The sequence below is a fragment of the Sturnira hondurensis genome, unplaced genomic scaffold, assembly GCF_014824575.4.
Source record: "Sturnira hondurensis isolate 20B ecotype Veracruz unplaced genomic scaffold, ASM1482457v3 Scaffold0006413, whole genome shotgun sequence".
NCBI lineage: Eukaryota > Metazoa > Chordata > Mammalia > Chiroptera > Phyllostomidae > Sturnira > Sturnira hondurensis.
The window spans coordinates 16,748,478-16,774,536 of record NW_028079044.1 but is presented as its reverse complement, the minus strand read 5'-3'; the positions used below and the strand labels follow the sequence as shown (position 1 = coordinate 16,774,536).

At 35.3% G+C, this 26,059-nt stretch overlaps 1 protein-coding gene and 1 pseudogene across 2 annotated transcripts in view; one reads left to right on the top strand and one right to left on the bottom strand.

Moving 5' to 3' along the window:
* The window catches only part of PPP3R1 (protein phosphatase 3 regulatory subunit B, alpha), a 61,128-nt gene that overhangs the window by 23,777 nt on the left and 11,292 nt on the right, over positions 1 to 26,059 (top strand). For both annotated transcript variants that reach the window (XM_037048075.1, XM_037048073.1), the window contains exon 2: positions 12,659 to 12,698. In XM_037048075.1, the coding sequence (XP_036903970.1) occupies positions 12,659 to 12,698 (40 nt within the window). The remainder of the gene's footprint in view (positions 1 to 12,658; positions 12,699 to 26,059) is intronic.
* LOC118988956 (40S ribosomal protein S20-like) lies at positions 13,474 to 19,066 on the bottom strand (annotated as a pseudogene).

Sequence of the window (26,059 nt, the reverse complement as noted above, 5' to 3'; positions counted from 1 at the left end):
AATAGTGGCTGAAAATTTCCCACATTTGTCAAAAGATGTTTAACCTACAGATTCATGAAGCTGAGTGGACATTAGGCAAGATAAACCCGTTGAAATTTATAAGAAGATACCTTAAAGTTAGACTTCCAAAAACTAAAGAAAAATTAATGTTGAAATCAGCTCAAGAGAAATGATACTTTATATAGAAGGGAGAAACAGTTCAAATGACAGGTGTGTCATCAGAAACCGTGGAAGCCAGAAGGAAATGACACATTTTTCAAGTGCTGAAAGAAAGGAACTATTAGTCCAAAACCCTATATCCAGAGAAAATAACCTTTTGGAATAAAAGGGAAATGAAGACATCTCAGATGAAAGAATTACAAGAATATGTCTCCACCAGAATATACCCTAAAAATTGCTAAAGGATGTTTTAAAAAAAGGAGAGAAATGGTAGTAGAAGGAACACTTGGAGCATTAGGAAGGAGGACAGAACAATTTGAAGTATAAAAGTTTGGGTAAGTACAATAAGCCTTTGAGTTTCCTAAATTATGTTTGACAGTTAAGCAAAAATTGTAGCATTGTGTGATGTGATTCTAAAGGTATGTAAAGAATATTTAGGACAGCTGTAAGTTATATATAATGTGATACATAGAGCAATCACTAAGAAAGCTGTATAAAGAGATATACTTGAAAGTACTAGATAAATCAAAATGGGATTTTCAGAAATGTTCAGGTAACCCACAGGAAAACGGGATAAAGAAAACAAAGAGAACAAAAGGGAAAATGGCACATTAATCCCTAACATGTGCATCATGACATTAAATATAAATGGTAAAATATACCAATTAAAATACATATATTGGCCAAGCAGATTAAAAACATGACCCACTTCTGTGATGTCTACAAGAAACTCACTTCAAATGTAATGATACAGGCATATTTAAAGTAAAAAGAAGAAAGAAGGTATATCATGCAAGCAAGCATTAATCTTTAGGAGTTAGGAATGACTATATTAATATGAGAAGTAGACCTCATAGCAAAGAAAATTACCCAAAACAGTGAGTGGCCACTATATAATGATGAAAAGATAAATCCATCAAGAAAACATAGCAGTCTTAAATGTGTTTACATCAAGCAATAAAGCTGCAAAGTACAGTATATGATGCAAATACTGATAGAACTGAATGGAGAAAAAAGGCAAGTCCAAAATTATACTTGGAGACTTCAACAGCTGTTTCTCAGCAAATGATAGAACAACTAGGCAGAAAATCAGCAAGAATATCGAAGCACTCAACAGTAGTTAACGATTAGTATGTAATTGACACTTACAGGACACTACTGAATAACAGTGTATACCACCTTTTCAAGAGCCTGCAGAACTAGACCAGTAAGTTGTGTATTGGGCCATAAAAACAGACCTCAGCAAACATAAAAGAATTGAAATCATTTTAAATGTGTTCTCTGACAACAGCAGAATCAAACTTGAAGTCACCGACAGAAAGATGCCTGGAATAATCTTTGAACACTTGAAAACTAAACAGCATAACTCTAAATAATCCATGTTCAAAGACAAAGTCCCAATGGTAATTAAAGATATTTTGAACTGAATAAAAATAAGAATGCAACCAATTGAAGTTGGTGGGACATCACTAAAGCCACACCGAGAGGGAAACATAAAGCACTAAATGCACATTTTAGGAAAGAGAAAAATATCTCTGATTATTTAAGCTCCCATCTCAAGAACCTTAAAAAAATCTGCAAAAAAATTTACCCAAAGCAAGGAGGAAAAAGGGACTAAAGATGAAAGCAGAAATAATTGACGTTGAAAATAGAAAAACAGAGAAAATCAATGAAAAAAGAACTGGTTCTTCAAAAATATCACTGAATTGAAAAACCTCTAACAAGACCAAGAGGAATAAAAGGTACCAATTGCCAATATCGGGAAGGAGTGAAAAAGAGGTATCACCATAGACCTTGCAGACATAACACAATAATAAGGGAATACTGTGAATAAGTACATAAATTTGACAACTTTGATATAATAGACCAGTTCCTTGAAAAATACAGACTACCACAGCTCACCCAGAATGAAATAGATAATTTGAATAGCCCCCCTTGCCTCCGTAGCAGAAATAAAAAGGGATGGACAAAAAAGAAACTGTAGGTTCATATTCTAGTATTAAAGTAGATACACAAATCTTTAGCAAAAATATAAGCAAATAAAATTAAGCAGTACATAAAAAAATACACCATGACCAAGTATGGTTCATTGCAGGGATGCAGGGCTGGTTCACTATTTTGAAACTCAGTTAATATAAATAACCTACATTATTAACATGCTCAAGAAGAAAAAACACATCACATCAGTTGATGGAGAAAAATAATAAAATTTAGTCCTCTTTTATGATTTAAAAAAACTTAGAGATGTAAGATATACAGAAGGAACTTAGTTGGGTAAGGAATATCTATAAAAACATATAGCTAACATACTTAATGGCAAAGACTAAATGCTTTCTCCATAAGATCAGTAACAAGGCAAAGATAATAGGCTCTCAACACTCTTTCAACTTAGTTCTAAAAGTTCTAGGCAGTGCAATAATTCAGGAAAAGAATACAAAAAGTATACAGGTTGAAAAATAAGAAAAATTGTTCCTATTTGCAGATGGTATGGTTGCCTACATAGGAAATTCTGAGAAACTTACAAAAAACCCAAAAGAAAACCAACCCTGGAATTAATAATGACTCCAGTAAGACTTCAGGATACAAGATAAACATACAGAAATCGTGTTAATATTGAGTGGTAGAGAAAAGTAGGATTTGCATAGGTGTGATTTAATAGATTAGTTTTACACTGTAAAAGTGAGTATTAGGTAGGATTATTTCTGGCCCCATTATACAGTAGTAAGATCTTTAACATAGCATATTATATATCTTCAGGCATTCCCTAGATAAGTCCAAGCCAGAGTGTGGTTTTGGTGGCAGCATTTATCAGGCTAGATATTTTTAGGGGTTTTCCCTTCCTAAAATCATTTGAAAAGTACAGATATGTTTTTTACTTCTCCTGGAAAACTAGTCACTGTTTAACATTGGTATACTGTCTTATATACCACTCTTGTTATATGATAGCATCACTAACTTTTATAAAGTATCCATAAAATCCCTGGTACCAGATTTGTTGCTTGTAACTATGGATAATGTTCGATTTATATTGCCAACAACATTTGCTTCTGAGATTTACTGGCTGCCCCTTTTTCACGCTAACTGTTGTATTGGCCTGCAAAATAAAATAATAAAAAATTAAGTATACTGTATTTGGGAAACTGTCTCTTGGACCAACAAAATGCTTTTAGTTTCTGTGTTCTCTCTTCCTTTCTCTCTGTGTCCCACTCTTCCTTATAATTAAATACGTCTAGCATCTTCATTACTAGTCAAAAAATTTTTTACTGTAGCTTTAAGAAACCTTGTACTCATCTAGTCTTATTTCCTCCATGGAGAAGTCAGTGCCTAGACGGAGGGTCACTTGTGCACTCACAGCTTGAAAGACAAAGACTGGTCTCTGGAAATCTGTTGATATCAGCTATTTTTATCTCTTTTGATCTTTTTGTTTCCTTTCCTCCAATTCACCTATCCACAGTTTCATACCATATTTTTTACTTCTAAGTATAAAGAATATCTTCTAGAACAGCAGTTATTAAGGTGGTCATTGATTTTTACCCTTTGGGAAAAAATTGATTTTGATTGATTTTGTTGCAATAATCACATTAAGTAGAAAGTTGGTAACCTTTGTTTTTTAGCAGATAAAAACATTTGGACATATTTAACTTTTTCCTTCAAGACAACATTGTCCAGTATTATTTTAAAAATATACTTGATTATGATTATCAATTTTGGTCCACATTAAATTAGGAATAGGAAAGTATTTTCTAAAGAAATTTTCTGGCAAAGAAATGAAAATATTTTGCGACCCCTTTTATCTCATTTTCTTAGAGTTACTTTGATCTTAAGGGTGTGAAGATACAAGAGAATAAAAATAAATGTTATAGGTGCATACGGTAAAGTTTAGAATGCTTTCAAAGGGCATGCTGTCAGAATATTTAGTTATTCGTCTGGTAGACTTGAAGAGGTGACAGCATTGTCTTACTTGGTTATGGGCTCTCCTTGCAAACTTTAGTGTTAAAGTACTACTTACTTAGTGTACATAGGACCTTGTTTTAGTGTATGTAGGACCAGATGCTTAATAGATGCTCATTATGAAAAGTGAACATCAAGGAAAGTGAACATCTAAAGTTCTTTTTTAAAGTATATTTTATTGATTATGCTATTACAATTGTCCCCTTTTTTTTTCCTGCCCATAATTCCCCTCCACCCTGCACTGCCCTCCAACGAGAATTCTCCCCACCCTCCACCTTAGTTCATGTCCATGGGTCATACATGTACATTCTTTGGCTTCTCCATTGCCTATACTATTCTTAACCTCCCCCTGTCTATTTTGTACCTACCATTTAAGCTTCTTATTCCCTGTGCCTTTCCCCCCATTCTCCCCATTCCCTGCTGATAACCTTCCATGTGATCTCCATTTCTGTGATTCTGTTCCTGTTTTAGTTATTTGCTTAGTTTGTTTTTCTTTTTTAGGTTCAGTAGTTGATAGTTGTGAGTTTGTTCATAGTTTTAATCTTCTTTTTCTTAGATAAGTCCCTTTAACAATTCATATAATAAGGGCTTGGTAATGATGAACTCCTTTAACTTGACTTATCTGGGAAGTGATTCATCTACTCTTCCATTCTAAATGATAACTTGGCTAGATGGAGTAATCTTGGATGTAGGGCCTTGCCTTTCATGACTTGGAATACTTCTTTCAAGCCTCCCTAGTCTGCAAAGTCTCTTGATGTTAAGAGCTCACCAAACATTTTTTCCAAAATGGCTGTGCCATTTTGAGGTTCCGCCAGCAATATATAAAAATTTCAGGTGCACTCAACATTTTCACCAACACTTGGTATGTCAACATTTTTATTTTTAGTCACATATACTGTAAGTCTGGTTGTTAGTTTTCTATTGCTGTGAAACAAAATATAAACTTGGTAGCTTGAAACAGCACCTATTATTTCATACTTAGTTCTGTAGGTCAGAGTTCAGGACAGGTTCTCTTCAGGGTATCACAAGGTTGAAATCCAGATGTCAGTGAGGCTTTGTTCTTGTCTGGAAGTTCTGGGTAAGATTCTTATTCCAAGCTCTTTTAGGTTTTTGGCAGAATTCAGTTTCTTGCAGGATTGGGTCTCTGTTTCATTGTTCACTGTGAGCTGGCTCCTAGAGATTGCCTGCATTCAGTGGCACATGGCCCACTTCATCTCCCTTAGGTTGAATTCTTCTCATGCTTTTCATCTCTGACTTCTCCTCTCTGTTTTTAAAAGGCTCTTGTGAGTACAACAGACCCACCTGAATAATCTTACCCTAAGATCAACTGACTTGGAACTTTAAATGCATACACAAAATTCTCTTGCAGCAGAACCTAGATTATTGTTTGAATAACTGGGAGAAGAGGTATACCAGGGGCTGGGAATTTCAGAAGGCCACCTTTGAATTCTACCCAGCACGTAACCATTTACTTGTTACGCATTTTCAGCAACCCTTTGCATGTTGTCAACTTTTAGCCATATATACAGTAGTTGCACATATACTGGTATTTTATTGTAATTTTAATTTCTCTAAGGTGTAAAGCATCTTTTCATGTGCTATACTATTGTTGTAAAATTCAGGTCTTTGTCTCTTTTTAAATTAATATCCATTCATTTTAGCATCGTTTTTTGCAAAGATTTTTCCCCATTGAATTATTTGAACACCTTTGTCAAAAATTACTTGACTGTGTGTGTATGAGTGAGTGTGTGTGTGTACCATTCTTTAAGTCAGAGAGAGCAAGTTCTTCAGCATTGTTGAAGTTCAGAATTTTTGGCTACTTAAATCCTTTGTATTTCCATATACATTTAGAATTGATTGATTTCTATAAAATGTTTTACTGGGATTTTGATTGGAATTGTTTTTATCAGTAGATGGGTATGAGAGGGTTGTCATCTTAACTAGTTTTCTGATCTATGAACGTGATGATAATAGGACTCTTTTTTAAGGTCATCTTTAATCTCTCAGCAGTATTACATAGTCTTTATTGTATAATCATTGCACACATATCATTAACTTTATTACTAGGTTTTTGTATTTTTGTTGGTTATCTGAATGGAAGTGTTTTCTTAACTTTCTTTTGTAGTTGCTTCCAGAATTTCTTGCATCTTGTCTTACTGTACTGATGCAGATGTCATTATCTTGTTTCTGATCTTAGGTAGAAGGCATCTAGTCTTAAATCATATGATGATGATAGCTATAGGCCCTTTGCAGGTAGCCTTACAGATCAAGCAAGATCCTAAGTTTCCTGAGTTTTTGTAATTTTATCATGAATGAGTGTTGAAATTTGTCAGATGTTCCTGTTGTATCTGTTACGAAAGTCATGGTATTTTTTTTCTTTTTTTAATCTGTTAGTGTAGTGAATCACGTTGGTTTTGAGTATTAAACCAACCTTGCATTGCTGGAATAATTCTCAGTTGGTCATGATTTTTTTTTCTGGATTTAATTTGCACAAATGTATTTTTATTTTTAGCTTCACTTGAAGAGTTTTTTTCTTTGGCTTTTTTAGAGAGAGAGGAATGGAGAGAAACATGAATGTGAAAGAGAAACATTGATCATAGGTCAATGTTGCCTCCTGTGTAGTGGGACTAGGGATTGTCTGTGCCCCACCTGGGATTCGAAACTATAGCCTAGGTATATGCCCTGACCGGGAATCGAACTCTTAACCCTTTAGGTACAGGATGACGCTCCAACCAACTGAGACACACTGGCCAGGGCAAATTTGCTAACGTATTTGTAAGGATTTTTATATCCATGGTCATGAAAGGAATATTGAAGTATAGTTTTCTTTTTTGTAGTTCCATTATCTGATTTTGCTGTCAGGATAATGATGTTCATAAAATGAGTTAATAACTATTTTCTCCTCTTTTACTCTCTGAAGGGATTTACATAGTGTTGGTATATGTTTTTGAACCTCAAATACATTATAGTATTGACCATTGAAGCCATCTGGGTCTGTAGTTTCCTTTGTGAAAAGGTTTTTAACTCAAACTCAGTTTATTTTAACAGCTATAGAGGAGTTCAGCCTTTTTTTCCTTGAGTCAGTTTCTGTAGAATCTATCTTTCAGGAGACTCATCCATTTTATTTAAGTTGTACAATTGATTTTCATGTATTGTTTAGAATATCTTTTATCTTTCTTTGAAGTTTTTGGTTTTTTTTAATCTTTCTGTTTGTCTACTTTTTGTTTTGTTAATTTTTTTCTCCTTGTTTTTGGGTTTAATTAGTTAATTTATTTTTTTTAGGTTTTTAAGGTGGGAACAGTTATTTGTGGTTTGGACTTCTTTTGTAAAATAGCATTTTCTTCAAAGTGCAGCTTAACCTGTATCCTGTAAATTCTGATAAGTTCTGTTTTCACTCTCTTCAAAATATTTTCTGATTTTTGGTCATTTTCTCTGTGACTTATGGGTAATTAGAATTGTGTTGTTTCATTTCCAAATACTTAGCTATTTCCAAATATTCTAGTTTAATTCCATTGTAATGACATAGTCTGTATATTTCAAACCTTTTAAGTTTATCAAGAGTTTTTAAAGATTTTCTATATTTATTTTGGGGGGTGAGGGAGAAAGAGAGGGAGAGAAACATTGAATGGTTGCCTCTTATGCACACCGTGGCTGGTGACTGAACCTGCAGTCTAGTCATGTGCTCTCACTGGGAATTTAACCGGTGATCTTTTGCTTTGTGGGACCATGCCCAACCAACTAAGCCATACTGGTCAGGGCTGTTGAGAATTTTTTTGAGGCTCAGAATAATGTCTGTCTCTGTCAGTGTTCTGTGGGAACTGGAAAATAATATTTTGCTGTTTTAGGACATGTTAATTGATATAGTGTGTTCAGACCTTTTGTAATGGTACTGATTTTTTATCTTACTTTTTTTCTGTCAGTTACTGTAAGAGAAATGTTAAAATCTATTATGACTGCCTTATTTTCCTTTCAGTACTCTTAAATGTATAAAATAAAAGGCTTCTGGGACCTGATTACTGTGCGTGTGTGTGTGTGTGGGGGGGTTTCCCCATGGATCCACATATCCACCCAGTTCTGGGATACCAATTGGGTGTGCTATAATTTTACTTAATTCTGACACAATCTACCCAGAGATAGCACCAGATTCCACAGTTAAGGCTCAGTCCTGCAACACTACTCCTCTTTCTCCCCTCCAGATGCCAGTTGCAACTTCAGGTTGTTGCCTGGGGTTCTACATGTTCAACTGGCTATAGATTGGAGTTTCAAGTAGTACTTCCTTGGGTTTGATTAATTTACTAGAGCAACTCATATATCAGAAGTACTTTACTTAGTAGATCAGTGGTTTATTATAAAGGAGCTAACCCAGGAACAAGCAGATGGAAGAGACACATAGGGTAAGGTACAAGGGAAAGGGCAAGGAGCTTCCCATGCCCTACCTACCTTGGTTCTCCACTCTCCCTGTATCTCCACATGTTTGTGTTCAATAACCTGGAAGCTCTCTGAACCCTTTTGGCTTTTTATGGAGGCTTTATTAGAATACATAGGTGCGATTGATTGTATCATTGGCATTGGTTTTTGGTTCAACACGCAGCCAATTTTTAAATAATGTAATGTTTCCTAGTATAAGAGCTTGACAGTATACATTCATTTTTCTGTCTCACATTTGTGTTGCTGTTGTCAAAGATTTTACTTTTACACCTTATATACCATACAATGCATTGTTAACCATGTTTGTGTTAAATAGTTTAAAAATGAGAATAATGTCTTATATGTACCTGGAAAAAGCATTTTGCTTTTATGTTTGAAAAGTATTTTTGCTGGGTGTAAAATTAGACAGGTGGAGGTAGAAATAAACTTTTGAACCTTTATTTATTTACTTTTAATATGTTTTATTGATTATGTTATTACAGTTGTCTCATTTCCCGCCTTCATTCTCCTCCACCCTGCATACCCTCTCCCTCCCACATTCTCCCCTCTAGTTCATGTCCATGTGAGTTAAGTTCTTTAGCTTTTACATTTCCCATGCTATTCTTGCCCTCCCCCTATTTTCTGCCTGCCATCTATGCTGCTTATTGTCTGTACCTTTCCCCTCTCCTCCTCCCACTCCCCTGTTGCTAACCCTCCATGTGATCTCCATTTCTGTGGTTCTGTTCCTGTTCTAGTTGTTTTCTTAGTTTGTTTTTATTTAGGTGTGGTTAATAATTGTGAGTTTGCTGTCATTTGAGTATACATGTTTTTTATCTTCTTTTTCTTAGATAAGTCCCTTTAACATTTCATAAAATGAGGGCTTGGTGATGATGAACTCCTTTAACTTGACCTTATCTGAGAAGTACTTTATCTGCCCTTCCATTCTAATGAAAGCTTTGCTGGATAGAGCAATCTTGGCTGTAGGTCTTTGGATTTCGTGACTTGGAATACTTCTTTCCAGCCCCTTCTTGCCTGTAAGGTCTCTTTGGAGGAATCAGCTGACAGTCTGATGGAAACTCCTTTGTAGGTGACTGTCCCCTTATCTCTTGCTGCTTCTATAATTCTCTCCTTCATTTTAATCTTGGGTAATGTAATTATGATGTGCCTTGATGTGTTCCTCCTTGGGTCCACCTTCTTTGGGACTCTGAGCTACCTGGATTTCCTGGAAGTCTATGTCCTTTGCCAGATTGGGGAAGTTCTCCTTTATTATTTGTTCAAATAAGTTTTCCACTTGTTGGTCTTCCTCTTCCCCTTCTGGTACCCTACAATTCGATGTTCAAACGTTTAAAGAAGTGCTGGAGATTCCTAAGCCTCTCCTCATTTTTCTGAATTCTTGTTTCTTCATTCTTTTCTGTTTGGTTGTTTCTTTCTTCCTTCTGGTCCACTCCCTTGATTTGAGTCCCAGTTTCCTTCCCATCACTATTGGTTTCCTGTGCATTTCCCTTCGTTTCACTTAGTTTAGCCTTCATTTGTTCATGTAATTTGTGACTAAAATCAACCAGTTCTGTGAGCATTCTGATCACCAGTGTTGTGAACTGTGCATCTGACAGGTTGGCTATCTCTTGGTCACTTAGAAGTATTGGCTCTGGGGCTATGAGCTGTTTTTCTGCTTGAGCCATAATGTGTTGATCTGTTCTCAGCTATTATGTGTGAGGGGCGGAGCAACCCGAGTCTGGGTTGTGACGCTGTATATGGGGGCGGGGTCTGAGAGGGAAAAAATGGCACTTTGCTCTATTCTCTGTTGCGCCTCAGTTTGGGCCTTTCTGGTGCTGATACCTATGTGGGTGGGCTTGTGTGCGTTCTAGGACCCTGCGGGTTTCTCCAGCGAACTTTCCTGTGAGGGTGGAAGTCTCTCCCGGCGCTAGGACCCTGGGTTGTGTGATCTGTCTTGCTCCCCAGTTATCTGCACGAATGTGTGGCCACTCCGGCCAGCCAGCCACCTTGCGTACGGTCCCTCACTTCTCAGTCACCAGCTTGCTGGGTCTGCCTATTGCCACCCCACACCTGGGGGTCTGCCTGGTGCCGCCCTGCCGCCCGGGGTGCCTTGCGTGCCCAGTGTCACCACTTTCTGTGCCACAACCCTTCTCCACTCCTCCACTGGACTCCTCCAGTCTACCAGTCTGGATGGAATGTGTCTATTTTAACTCCTTGGTTGTCAGACTTCTGTACAGTTCAGTTTTCTTTTAGTTTTGGTTGTTACTTTGCTTCTGAGTTGTTGTTGTCCTTATTTTGGTTGTTCGAGGAGGCACAGTATGTCTATGCCTCCATCTTGGCTGGAAGTCTTTGATATATGGATTCTAAGCTTAGAAGAGAGATGAGGCATTCATGTTGGTGGGAAAGTTCTGAGGAGTCCTAGCCAGGTTTCTCCTTGACTCTTAGTGGATGCTGGCTAGCAGGGGGTGATATATGATGGATGGCATCATTTGTAAGGAATTGAGAACACTGTGAAGGTGGGTGTGGTAGAGAAACCCAAATCTGGTTTCTGAGTCCTCCCTGAAATTCACATAACCCTTTTGCCCTCACTTATAAAACAATTATAACATTAATTATTTAAAAACTCACAATGATGATCCAGAGTATCATTATACTCTTTTTAGAGCCTTGCAAGAAACATAATTTTAGGTCTGGTAAAATAAAAATTTTTAAGTGTATTTTAAAAACATAGGCATGAAAGGATATATGAGGCAGTAAGTAAAAGATAGGAATCATGGTAAGAATTTCTTTTATCTTTAATGTATATTTGCTATTTAAAGTGATCTAGTAAATTAACCAGTTCTGGAAAATTGTAGTTATCTGCTATAAATTTGAATTATTAGCAACATGATAAGACTTCAAGATATTAATTTACTAATAAACTTTTTTAGACCTTAAATTTACATAGAATAAGAGATACTTTTCAGAGTTTGAAAGCTAGCCAACAAAATTAAAATGGTTTTTTTGAGTATTCAGTAACTTCTTAGGGTATATAAGTAAATACAAGAATGGACAAAAATAGCTTAATAATAAATAATACAAGATTAAATTCTGTTCCATGTACTCGCAACTGTAAACCTACCTTTGCCCACCTGTGTATTTAAATGTTAATCATATTGCAGAGTTGTTGTCCGTATTAGATTAATAAAAGTATAGGATGCATGGTACTTAATTTCATCACTGAACTTTAGAAACTCAATTTCCATTGCTTTAAATTCTGTGGACTTTTAAAACAGATCTTTATGATTTTTGCCTCATGTGGATCTGTTATACTTAGAATTTTGACCATTTTAGATTTAGAAGTGCTCCTGGTTCCATTTCTAATTAAATGGTGTGACCTGTTCCCAGGCACATAACCTCCCTGGGCGTAGCTACCGAGATTTATTTGGTGTAAGCATTGACCCAGGGCTATAGTTTTTCTTGAGTATTTTTCTTCTTAAATAAAATTCACATAGAATCCTAGTATAAAAACAGGTAGTTGGTTTTATGTGTTTTTTTTAATAAATTAGGAGTTTAGAGAAATTATATTAACTTAGAATCTAATTTAGAATAAGAATCTAACTTAGAATAAGATGAAAAGAAAAATTTGAATTGGCTGTCTGACACTGGACCCATTTCCCTATTAATATTTTTCTTATTTTAATTGCACAGCATGTAGAAAATTATGTTTCAGTGCAAGTATAAATGGTAGTAAGCTTTTGCTTTTTTTTTTGCTAACAGCTTTGCAGTCTAAGGAAACTCTTCAGTTAAATAGAGATGGCAGAAGCCTTATTCTGAGCTCTACCTCAGCAAGACAAGTTAAAGCATTAATAGTCTCTAGTGTGTTAAAATTTGGTATGCAATATGTTTATGCTATTAAACATATTGAAAATAAATTTTAATCAAATGTCTGTGTAAGTCTTAAGAGTTAGAGACATGACTCAGGCCTGTTTGATTCAAGAGCATTTCCTATTGTATACTTTTTAAACTAAAAAATACAATTTTTAGATCTCGATAGATTATTTTCTGGCTTATTTCTCCGTTTGACTCAAACAGCGTGACTTAAAATGTTGAACTTTATAAAGAAATTTGTGCTAATTTTTCTAACAACTTTTTTTTTTTCCTGCAGGGAAATGAGGCAAGTTATCCTTTGGAAATGTGCTCGCACTGTAAGTCAAATATTCTTGTTATCGAGAGTTTCTTTCACATTCACATATCTCTCTATATGTATGTATATCATATTCTATATGTCTGTATAGCAAAGTTAGGCCATAATGATCTAAAATGGGTAGTGAGTTTTACTTACAGTCTTAAGTAATCAGAGTAGAGAAATATTTTACAGACTTTTATTATTAGTATCTGCAGTATGCTGTAGTTACAAATCAAATCTCAAATCTCAGTTGCTTAACCTATAGATAAACTAATAGTCATCTTGTGTTTACATAAAATAAATTACTTATTGGAGGCAAGTTTCTGTGTTTTAAGAACAAGTAGCTACTGTAAAGATGTTTCTGGGGAGAATGAGGAAGTGTGGGTGGGCTGGTTATTTCTAACTATTGGAGAATGTAAAAGCAGAACATGACAGTCATAGATATTCTTGATTCAGAGATCAGTGAGAGGACCAAGGAGCTTAATAAAAATCATAAGGTTTCTTGTGTGGAAGGCTAGTGATCAGGGAGAGGAGGATCCTGAGAATTGGAATGGGGACATTTGGTCATTTAGGTATCATCAGGAGGTCCCAGAACTCGCAAACCATTCTGCATCTTTCTTGACCTTTCCATCCCTATTTGATAGAGTTGGTGCTGCATTTTTTTTGAAACCTCTACCTTGCAACAGGTGCTTCTTCCTTTTTTTCTTCATTAAAACCACTTTCCTTGTTGCTCATTATGTTTCATTAGTTTGCTTTCTTTTACCAAAACACTTGTCAGTTCCATTCTTACCAACATCTGTGCTTGTTTATGAGCTCTGGGTAGATGACCTTGTATAATAGATTTTTTTTCTTAATTTAACAAGTGATAATTTATTTAAAAGATTGACTTAAGCATCTACAATGGCAACTTCAAGTTTAATTCCTGACTCAATGCTGATGGAAGTAATCTGCTTAACAGTCTTTAGAAGTACTGTACAAGTCAGTGAGTTGCTTGTGGATCCTCATCTAAAACCTATCCCAAGTCTCAGAATTTTCCTCACAGGTGTTTTACTTGTACTGATCCTTAGTCTTGGTAGGCATCTGAACTGGACCTTTTATTTTAAGGTCCTTTTCCTTTACGCTTCGGATCAAGTCTCCATACACCTTCTTCCAAGATGATGTTGCTGCTGGTTAGAGTAATTCTAAATCGCTTGATCTCCACCTCTGGTTCCATGGGTGTCTTTTTGCTCTTTAAAAGCCATGGCTGAGGCACAGCTTCCTAGCAGACTTGTTCCTTGGGGGGAGTGAACAGTGGTGAGGCAGAAGCGGGTGGAATGGAGGTCTACTGCACCTGCAGCCTTGTCTTCCTCAAAGAGTTGTGTCAAGTTCTTTACTTAACTGACTTCATCGTCTTGGAGCTGTCAGCCTAAGTGTCACCTCTTTGGAGTTGTTGTCTCTCTCTCCTCTTCTAGAATCTCTCTGTTAGAGGTGGTATGTCCTGTTTTTTTTTTTCCTTGTAGCAGCCACCATAAGCTGATATTGTTTATTAATCCATTTTATCTATTTTGTAACTTTTACAATTTTTTAAAATGGTGACACTCTACCATCAATTACCCACGATTCTGCCATCCCAACTACTATTTACATTTTATTTTAAGATATCTTCTCAGGCTTTTCTTTATGAATTTCTTACTAGTTATGATCATATGTTTCTATTTAACATGTTTTCAACATATTGTTGAAATTGACCAAAACCAAACCTAATTATGACTAGATCAGGGATTGGTAAACTACTGCCGATTGGCAGTTTTGTTAATGAAGTTTTAGTGGAACACAGTCATGCCCGTTTCTTTACATGTGGCTGTTTTTTATGCCACAATGCCAGCGTTGAGTAGTTGCAGCAGAGACTACAAGGTCTACAAAGCCTACAATAATTACTGTATGGCCTCTTACTGAACAAGTTTCTTGGGACCCTGTTGTAGATTGTAGTGGTCTTCTGGATTTGAGAACTATCACTTCTACTACTGCCTGACCTATCTGAAATATGGTCAAGATAGAATTGTTACAGGCTGGTGCTTTGGGTGTTACCTAGATCTAGAATTGTCTCTGGCCAAGTTAATGTGTCGATATTACAGTTTCTTTAGAATCGAAAGGGTTTGCTTAAAATTGTACCTTGGCACTCACTATTCATTTTGAGCATGTGATAATTACCGTATTTTGCCATGTATAATGCTCATTTTTTTGCCCAAATTTTTTAGCAAAAAGTTATTCCATACCATGGGTATAATAATCCTGTGTTTACATGCACAAAAACGTGGGTGTGCATTTTACACAGGACTGAATTATGCACGGTGAAATAATGGTATTCTTCCAGTTGCTAATGGCAAGAAGGAGGTGTTTGGAAGTCTGATTAGCCAGGCTTCAGGTGCAAACGGATTTGAGTAGGGTGTTGAGAGTAGTTTTTGTGTCTTGGTCAAGAATAGAGATCCTAGAGGGACAGTACTTGGCAGGTTCTTATCTCCTCCTCCTCCTTTACCTGGTTGCGGAGGAAAACTTATCAGGGCAAAAAGGCAAAAATGGATATTACCTCTCTAATATCTGGACATCTATATGGCAAAAGCCAAGTTTTTGAAACGTGTAGTATTTGAAATAAATGCCATACACTGTTACAGCTGTTTCTTTCAGCCTTATCCTCCAAATTTAGGTCTTTTTTGTGACTACATCTATGCCTTAGTGAAACTTGAACCTTGTCAGGAAAGGTTTGTACTTGTCTGTGAGTGTTCAACCTGCAATGAATCTATCTGACTTCTTCTGTTACCCAGTAGATATCTTTTTTTCTCTGTTCCCTACTTGGTTCACTAGAATACAATGTACTTTTATTGTATTTTATACATGATTTGGAGTAACTTCTCCCAAATGAACTTGTCCCCATTAAAACCACCATTTTTTCCTTCCACTCAAACATTCTAGGAAAGTTTTTCCCCTCATTTACAAACCTCCATTATTGGAAGAGCTTGCTGTTGTCTGTAAACAGCTAGTCATATATTGGAATGTTAAAACCAATCCTTGAGGCACTTTAATATTTATACTTCCCCGTTCAGGTTAAATCCTACCATGTCTTCTCATCCCTTTAAGACCCAGCTAAAGTCTGTGTGCTCTGTTAGGCCTTTTATCCAGCTTGCAGTAGTCCTCTCAGCTCTTCAAGTAGTAACTCCTTTGTTCTTTCAGTATTAAATTGTACTACTTTCTAAAAAGGTAATTAGATTCTAAATCGTGTGCTGTAAGGTATTGTCTTCACTCCTGTGACACACAGGTAGGCACCCACAAAGTGCTTAAGGTCTAGTTACTAGGAAAAAGAGAAATGCATAAATTATTATAATGGAACTAAACCATTAAAATAAATAACAGACAAATATCCCAGGGAGGGAAAATTATCCTTGGATGAGGAAATTAAGAAAAGTTTCATGGAAGGACTGACTTGAAATGGTTTTTGAAAGCTATGTTATATTTCAATACTGATGAATTCTTTCACCTCTCTGGTCATTTGTCCCTTTCACTCCCCTTAAATTGCATCTAGATTTTCAGCATTCGGTCCAGACACCTGCACAGTCATTTTTAATACCCCATTTTCACTCAATGATTACTCTCCTAATTTTTAAGAAAACTGAGAACATTTTAAGTGTTAACATAATTACCTTGTTACTGCCAACCCCCCTACCTGCCTTCTACCATCCCTCTCAAACACAGAAACTTCCCCAATTACATACTCATGCTTACTGCCTCCTTCCCTTCAGTGTCAGAGTTTGGGTTATACCTCCCTTATTCTAGGGTCAGCCTCTTTGCCTGTGGTTTTGAACTCATCCTTTCTCATCTCCAGGACCGAATTTTTTGTTAGGGTCTGTTTCTCAGCTGCTCCATCTCTCTTCAGTGTATAGACATAATGAACAACTCCTTGATCCTGATCATACACCTTCCAGGGTTTTTTATTCTTTTTCATATTTGAGCTTTTCCTGAAAAGAAAAGTCTATATAGTTATCTCCATTTCCTTATTTCTGTTAATTTCATGGCCTTCTGCAATCTGGCACTCATTCCTTACTACTCTATTGAAACTGTTGTTGTTATTAAGGTCACTATCATTTTAAGCACCTTCATTTCTTAATTACCAAATCTGATGGATTTTAAAAAATGTGTAAAATCATTTGTGACATTTGGGGAAATTTGAGTATTGGTTATTTAATATCAAGTAATTAACTTAATAATTGTAGGTATAATGTTACTATCTTTTTAAAGTATATTTTAGAGATAGATAATAAATTCTGAACAGTTACAAGGAAATGACTTATAAGTACAAAGCCTGGCATAAAGCAGATGGGCCGAGTATCTCTTGACTGAATAAGCTAGTAAGAGTTTACAGCCAGACTAGCTGGTTGGATAGACAACTAGTTGGATAAATTTTAAAGGCTGTCTACATTTAGGAAAACTCAGTAGTTAACAATCACCGCACTTATTTTTATAAATAATAACAACATATGTGCCAGGCACTATTTTAAGTATTTTGTCAACCTTTTAAATCTTCATGAGAGAGGTGCTATTACTTTACCCATTGAGTAGATGAGAAAGAGAGGCGGAGAGATCTTCAGTTCTGGCCTAAGGTCACACAGCAGCAGGTGAAGGAACAAGGCCATGGTTTGATCTCAGGTGGTCTGCTTTCAGATTTCTCTGTTTGTCTACACGTGAAGGATTTTAGGCAACCTGGACCCAAGACATAAAGGTATTGTATTCCCTGATGACTTTTTTTTCTCAATTCATTGTTCACTTTTTCTTGCCTTCACTTATTCTAGGCCATTGTGACTTCGTTTCTGTCTGTTGGCTAACCTGTCTGGGCTGTAATGGAAATGTATACTCTGTTGGGGTGATTTGCTCAAAGTTGAGACCTTACTTGTAACTTGGCATGATAAGTTGGAAAACTGACTGTGCAAGATACTACTTCAGATAGTTTAAGCAGTAGAGTAGATTAGGGCACAGTTGGAAGTATTAGTTGGAAATCAGATTCAACTATTTTTTTTTTTACTGTTGATAAAACCAGTATAATTCTGAAGAGATTTGATAAGATGAAGTACAGGGTCTATTTTGTAGACTGAACATAGATGAAAGACTAATAATAAAGATTTCTAATTTTTTTTCATTGGAAGGTGACCCAGGAGGAGCTTGGTAGACATTTAAAGAGCGTTTTCTTTTGCATATGAACTACATGTAGAAATCGCAAAGACATATTTAGCTATATGGACACTGCTCTGGTTTTTATATAAACAGACTTACTCACATTCAAGAAATTTTGTTTTTGGTTTCATTATTTACTCGTGACTTGAAAGTGTAAAGATATTAACTTTGTGCTGTTAATTTCTGCTCTCAGTCAGCTTATCTCATGTCTGTATTCTTAGACTAGGGCTTTTCTTTGTTGTGAAAACAAAACTTTTTCAGAGAATAATTTGACTTCCTCTTTTATATCTACATTTCTCTATGTTTCCTTTCTTTTTTTTTCTTTTATTTTTTTAAAGATTTTATTTATTTATCTTTAGAGGGGAAGGGAAGGAGAGAAGTATCAGTGTATGGTTGCCTCTCGTGAGTCCCCTGCCGGGAACTGGCCTGCAACCCAGGCATGTGCCCTGACTGGGAATCGAACGATAATCGTGTGGTTCTCAGGCCCGCGCTCAATCCACTGAGCTACGCCAGCCAGGGCTTCTATGTTTCCTTTCTTAAATGGACTAGATTAACTCCAGTTCTTAATGTGTGTTCTAAAAATTCTGGTTTTATTCCCAAGCCTTTATTCAGAATTTCTGGAATCTTTGGAGGAAGCTTTTATTAGTATCCTTAAAAATTCAGTTTGAATGTGAACAGGTAAAAGTTTTTAAACATTTTATTCTTAAAATGCCATTTATTATGAAAAATTTTTGTCATTAACTTTGAAATTGACTTACACATTTGTTACTCTAGATTAAAAACTTCATGAGTGTATCACATAGTTCATGCTTCTTAAACACTATCAGCCATGAATTATCATTTACTTAGTAACTTAATGATCCTAAATTCCAGTTTCACCTCATTCTCTGAGAGGTACTTCTATTCTGCTTTCTTTCAGTAAAGTTTTAGAGCTGTAATGAAGAGGGATGAAAGGTTTTCTAAAGTATTGTTCATGAACTTGAACACCTAAGCTTTGAGTTGTTTCCTTATTCTGCTGTTACAGTACCTGTTTTTAAGTGCTTGGATTGTCTACTGTAGTCTAAATATTTCAGGTTTTTAGGTAAGTAGCCTTAAGAAAAATGTTAGCCTTTTAGAATTCATACTGTCAGTTTTTGACATTATGACAGCACTTACTGATTTGTCAGTCATTCCAGCAATGAAGTCCATGATGTAATGATTTAATAGTCTAACACAAATGTGAAAAAATGTATATTTGTGATGTAGAAGTCAGTTTTTTTAGTTGGTAAAAAGCCTAGCTAACCATTTCCCAAAGTATAAATTCTTGGATCTCGCTCAGAGTATTAGAGGAAAATATATGAACAAATACGTAAGTAAAAAAGGACTTGGGAACAAATACAGGGAATAGCATTTGTTCTAAAAGAAATTTCAGAAAATGTATTAGGTAAAATGGAAGCACAAATCATCAGTGAAATAATGGGTGAGAATTTCCCTCTCCTGAAAAATCAATCTAATCTGATTGAAAGAGCATTCTTCTGATAGTCAAGAAGGTTAAATGAAAAAGACCTATATTTACTTAGTCTCGACCTATTTTATACTTTTAAAACTCCAGGAGTATAAAGAAAACACTTAAACAGTGGGGGAAAAGCTGCCTAAAAAGACTAGGAGTCTGTCTACTGGCATTAGATTTCTCGGCAGCAGCAGTAGTTACTAGAAAGCAGTCAGGCAGTTCATTCAGAGTTCCAGGTTCCTGAACCCAGAATTTTACCAACCAAATGTTTGTTCAGGTGTGAGGTCAAATTAAATACAACTCCAGAAATTTAAGGACTTGGGGAATTTACCTTTTTTAACTTCTTGAATATTTACCTAGAAAAATGAAATAGGAGATAAAGATGAAACGAGACCCAAGAACTGAATCTCTTAAGACACCACTAAAAATCCCAGAATCATAACTGTGCCATGAACATGGTTCAAGTTAGAGCAGGAAATTGAAGCATTTATGAAGAATGTCTTCAAGAAGAAAGTAAAAGCCATTATATAAAACATGTGCTGGAATTTCTTGATGTGTTAAGTAAGGTAAAAGGCAAGTCATAAGAAAGAAAAGGCGGAGTCTGGTGGGGGTTACAGTGTGATACTCTTGGTGATAAGCTAGATTGAAGTGTGGAGCAGCTGTAAATAAGTCTTGAATAATTGGTGCACAAAGTAAAAAAGATTCTTGAATATGCATTCTTTTGTGAGATACCATATTTTTTTGAGAGTTGGGGATGGGGAGTGATAAAAAACTAAAACGTTCAACTAACGTCTTTAAATGCAACATAACCAGAAAAGATAAGAGAAAAGCCTGAACTATAATAGGTTGGGGTTGAATTTATCTTGTTACAAACAATGAAACAAGTCATTAAGAGCCGTGTCTTTTGAAAAGGATGTATTACTGACCAACACAATATACTTAGGCTTTCTAAAAAATGAGTGACTTTTAAGCTAACTTATTAATAATATTGAGAAAACTTAAAAGATGTATTTTTATGAGCTTAATAGATAGATTAGGAGACTAGATTCTGTTAAGGTATCAGTTCTACTCGGATTGGTCAAGACAATCAATGCCTATCATATTATCAGCAGGCTTTTTATAAAAATTACCAAACTGTTAATTTCATGTAGAAATGCACAGATCTTGGAAGAGCCAGGACAATTTTGAACAAATTCTCCCTGATTTAAACATTTACTATAAAACCAAGACTGTGGTATTGGCATAAGATAGATGAAATCAATGGAAAAAAGGAACAGAGTAGAGGTTATTGACCCAAATATTGAATATACATACATATTGATGTGCCTGTGTCCATATTTCATAATATGCTTTTTTAATTCTCTTATATCTATCGGTAGGGTGCTTTCTTTGCTTTGTTCTGTTGTCAAACTATTCTTCACAGAATGTAAATATTAAACTGCTAGTTTATACAAAACGTTGTTACAAAATTGTGGGGGTGAGTGTTTGAATCTGCTTATTAGGAAGGTTTTATTTGTGACGTGTCTCTACTGCACCCCCTGGTGGTTTTTATTTCTTATTTGGGGTAACATATAAATACAGTCTTCACTTTCATAAGTTAAATTTTACAAAAGACTTTAAAACTTATAAATTAATCTTTATTTTAAAAAACTACCCAATAGCTTCTGTTAACACTATACAGCTTTGTGCTTGTGGCAGTCATTACAAGAGTCACTTACTACCTGTTTCTGCGTAGGTAATTGTGTTAGGTCTAGTGGCTCTTTCCAAAATACCTTTAAGGTACGTATTTTGAAATCCTTTTTCAGAGTAACCTAATAGTTAACTTTATTGCATAGTTCTAAGTATCCTGTCATACCAAAAAGATTAGGGAATCTCTTTTTAGAAATATTACAAGTAGTCGGAATGAGGCTGGAACATTTTGTGGTGCCAGAAATGAAGGAAGTGCTTAAAATCGCAGTTGTTGAAATTTCATGTGGGAACCAACTTAAAGACCAAAGCTGGAACAATTTGACTAACAAATAATGAAATTACTGGATTTTAACCAGTAGAATAAAATAAATATCCATAAATTTGTGCTGATTTAATAATCAAATACATAAATGGGAAAAGTTTTTCTAAGGAGTATTTCAATTAATATAGAAAGAAAAAGAAAGTCATTATCAGGCAAATTCCATAGTAACAAAATCTTGCCGATACGATCTACCAGTGGATGCTAGAATTAGGCCAGAGTTTTAGGAGAAATATTTGCGTATTTTTAAAAGTATCCCTTCCACCTGATTTTTTTTAATACAAAGGGAAAGGTAGTAGATTTTATAGCAAAGAAATCCGCTAGATACCATGTTGACTGGCTGATGAAAATTAACATCTCTAATAAAAAGACATTGACATCATGAACCCCTTAATATAATGCATTACGGAGGACATATCATTTCTATCGGGGTCTTACCCCAAATGCCCAAATTTATTCTAATCATGAGAAAACACCAGCAAGTGCAAACAGGGATGCTTTACATGACACTGGGTCAGAAGTTTCAAGGTCATAAAAGACAAGGGAATAATTAAAAGCCGTCATGAATTGGAGGACACTAAGGAGAAATTACAGAAAAGTTAGAAAAATAATAGAGTTCTCAAATAATTTTTACACAATTTCCTCTAATGCTAACATCTTACAGAATCATCATGCGATTATCAAAATCATGAAAATAACAGCAGTACTATATTTTGTCTTTCTTGTTAAATCATTTATAAACTAATAGGTAATACATTATTTATGAAGTGGCTATTAAAAGAATTTCCTGAAGAAGCAGTAATAGTCTTGTTCCTGTTTACTACTGCACAGTTACTGGGATTGCCTAAAATGTGAGGAAAGTTTTCAACTTTTTTATTTTTCAACTATTCTGCTTATTTATTTACTTTTTTGATTTGAAAAACCTTAAAAGTTACCTGTAAGAACTTACAAATTGCACTTACCATTTTTTTAAATTTAATCCTCACCTAAGGATGTTTACTGATTTGAGAGAGAGAAACATTGATTGGTCGCCTCAGGTAAGAGAGATTCCTATATAACTAGGGATGGAACTCGCAACCTGGGTATGTGCCCTGACCAGGGATCAAACTGGCATCCTTTTGGTTTATGGGATGACACTTTAACCAGCTGAGTGACATGCCAGGACAGTTATTTTTACTTTTAACTCTTAATGGTAGAAAAGCAGCTTGTTGTGAATTTAGTAATAACAGCGCCTTAAGAGCCAGAGACTAGATCTCTGCTATTTTGGAATCTCTTAAATTCCTTGTTTTAAATGAGAAAATATATACTGGTACATGTAATAAACAGAGATGATTGTTTCTCAGTCTGAGAGGGTAATGAGTGAATATGCAACCTTTTATCTCATAATATTATATTGCTCTAGTATTAATGTATCCCAGTTTAAAGTATTTATTAAAATTTACTGTGGCAACAGGAGCTCTCTAAAGGCAGATTTTCAATAGGATTTGTGAAATCACTTGTCAAAATGAGTAACCATCTAGATACCATATTTATCTCTGAGTACCATATTTTGCTGTGTATAATGCGCTTTTTTTTTTTTTTTTGCCCAAAATTTTGAAGGAAAACTAAGGATGAGATTATGCATGGGTAGTGCATGGAATACCTTGTGTCTGTTCTTGTGTTTTATAATTATCTGTTAAATAAAATTTCTTGTACCATAATATGTAAATAAGAGATTGAGTTAAAAAATTACAAGATTTTTTTCCTGAAAGTTAGGGCCAAAAATGTGGGTGTACGTTATGCACAGGCATGCATTATACTCAGCAAAATATAGTATGTCATGGTGGGCAATGTGTCAGCAATTTAATTTGGTGTTTTTTGTGGAAGTAATTCTTAATAATAACTACTTCATGAACTCATACTAAAAGATCTAAGTTTTTGGTCTTTTGCTTAAATTTTAGATTTTTATACACACACATACACACACACACAGGTCAGGGCAAAAGTAGGTTTACAGTGTGAGTATGTGGAGCACAGTTTATTCTTGGTATCATTTTCCATATGAACAACTGTAAACCTCCCCCATATGTTATTTTAATGTGATTCTTTATCTCACTACTTGGTTTGATTTAATTTAAGTTAAAGTAGCAAAATAAAGGTATCCTTACAAAAAGTAGAATAATAACATCTGTTTCAGCTTGGCAAAACATATGAAAAAGAGTATCTGAGTCATAAGATGAGTCAGGAGGATTAGGTTTGTGGGTTCTTTTTTTTGGGGGGTGTCCATCTGTTTTAAGGGAGTATGGTCCCAAGCAGTAGGAAAAATCTTTGATGAAATTTGATGCCAAAGGTTGGAATTTGTTCTTTAATATTTAACTTGTACTAAGTGAAGATCTGAAACATTTGATGGTGCTGCCACGGTGGGTTTGATCTATGGTTTGATCTGTTGTAGAGATCTGTGTTTAGTTTGGAGGCAGTTGGTAAACGCTGATATTTCAAGACTTGAGACCTGTTTTGTCCTTTAGGATCCTCTTAATTTTTTAACACATCTAGTCTGCAGTGCTGGCAAGTGGGAGAGCTGAATAACTGCTTCTATCCCGACAGTAACAACCAAATAAGTCACTGTTTCGTTTCTAAAAAAGGACTGTTTACCTTTTGTTTTAGAAAGCTAGCTTTCTTAGATCTTGGCTTTTTAAAATACTCATTTTATTTAGGTATAGATTCCTTCACTGCTCGGCTAGCCCCAGCTAGATAGTAAGTACAGAGTAATCTAGTGTTTTACTCATCACCATTGTAGTCCAAGCAGGAAGGAAGGGACAAAAAGGGGAAATGAATGAGTGGTTGGAGAATGGATGACTGCCTTTTTCCAAACTACACTGACTTCTTAAGGAAGCTCAAGATGAGTTGTCACTACATGGGGTATGTGAGAATGTTGGTGGATAGAAGATTAGATGGAGGTTGTTCCCTCCAAGTCATACTTAAGGGGCTTTAAAAAAAATAGTTATTGTCAAGTTAAGTATCATCACTGGTACCTTGCTTTGCCTTGAGGAAGGTTTAAATGACTCATCCAGAACAGGTGTCAACAAGTTTACTATGTTTCATACAATATTTAAAGCAGATGAAAGTGAAGAGGTTTTAAATGCTGCTTTTTAAGGGCTTTTGCTAGAGACTGTGTTCATTATACTCATAACAGCAGAATATAGTTAATATCCCCTTTTATTCAATCAGGAAAATTAATAGGGGTTTCATAAATGGAGTGTTAAGACAAGGACATTCCAGCAGAGGATTTATAAAGAAATGCATGCATAAAATTTATGCTGTCGAAGAATTGTGCCAAGAGCATTGTAACTAAGGTAAAGGTAATGGGAGGGAGGGATTTACATTAAGGCTAAATATTATCAAGGGCCTAGGACTTTTTATCCTGTAAGTACAGAGCCAGCAATTTGGCTGAATATAAGTTTTAGAAAGATTACTATTTGACAGTGTAGGAAGGGTTGGTTGAGCCAAGTATATTTGATGATTTATGATTCATTTTTGTTATTATTAATGTTTTTAATATTCCTTATTCATCAAGACTGTGTAATGCTGTCTTCTGGGTTAGTGGGGTTTTTCAGGTAATTGAAAGATAATGTTTGTACTTCAATTTCAGTTTTGTAATGTAAGTTTCTAAACTTATTCATGTCCCCTCCTCAGTAAATGGAATCTCAGTTTCCATAAATATTATGGCACTGCATTTCTGCCTTTTCTTCTTTTCCATTAATGATATAGTCCAGCTCTTGTTAAAAGAAATGACTGATTTATCCGCATGCTGTTTGTTGCGACACTGTCGTCTTTTCTTTTCCACTTGTAATCTACTTTAGTTGTTTGTTATGTTCAGTTTCCTCGTCACCTTTTGTAGTCTGTAGTTTGAAACTAAGACAAACTAAAAATTGCTAGAAGAGAATAGTAAACTCTTCCTTGGTCTGTACCTAGAATTAAGCCAAGCATGAAGGAGGTGGCTTTCAGATATATCTATGAACTTTAAGAACTGTTCGGAAAGGTTTACTGATTGGTGTCTGGTTAGATAAGTAGTTTTACTTTAAATACTGATGGCATTTTGATCAACTAAGTTTAAAATCCAAAACACTTAGAAATAATACTCATTTAAAATCTTTATTGAGCACCCTGGTTGGTATGGCTCAGTGGATTGTGTGAGGGCCTGTGAACCAAAGGGTTTCCTGTTGGATTCCTGGTCTAGGGCACATGCCTGGGTTGTGGGCCAGGTCCCCAGTAGGGGGCGTGTGAAAGACAACCACATATTGATGTTTCTGTCACTCCCTCCCTTCCCCTCTGTCTAAAAATAAATAATATGTTTAAAAAATGAAAACTTTTATCAAGCACCTATTATGCTTTTATGCAACAAATGGTGTTGCCTTGAGGTGGCCGAGACATGTATATAAGTCCAAAGCATGTGTAGGATTTAATTTATTAAGTTTGTTTCTTCCAGGAGTAAGAGTATGTAATTGTATCATGGAAAATAAAGTTTATTTGAACAGTTCTGCTATTATCCATTTATTTATTTCATTAAAGAAGGAATATTCTTTAATAAAAGGATAAAATGCTCTATGAAGTTAGTGTTCATGAAGTGTATATTTGAAGTTTTTATTGGGTTATTATATCTGTATTCTGCAGTTTGAAGCAGAATTTAGATGAATCATTAAAGAGC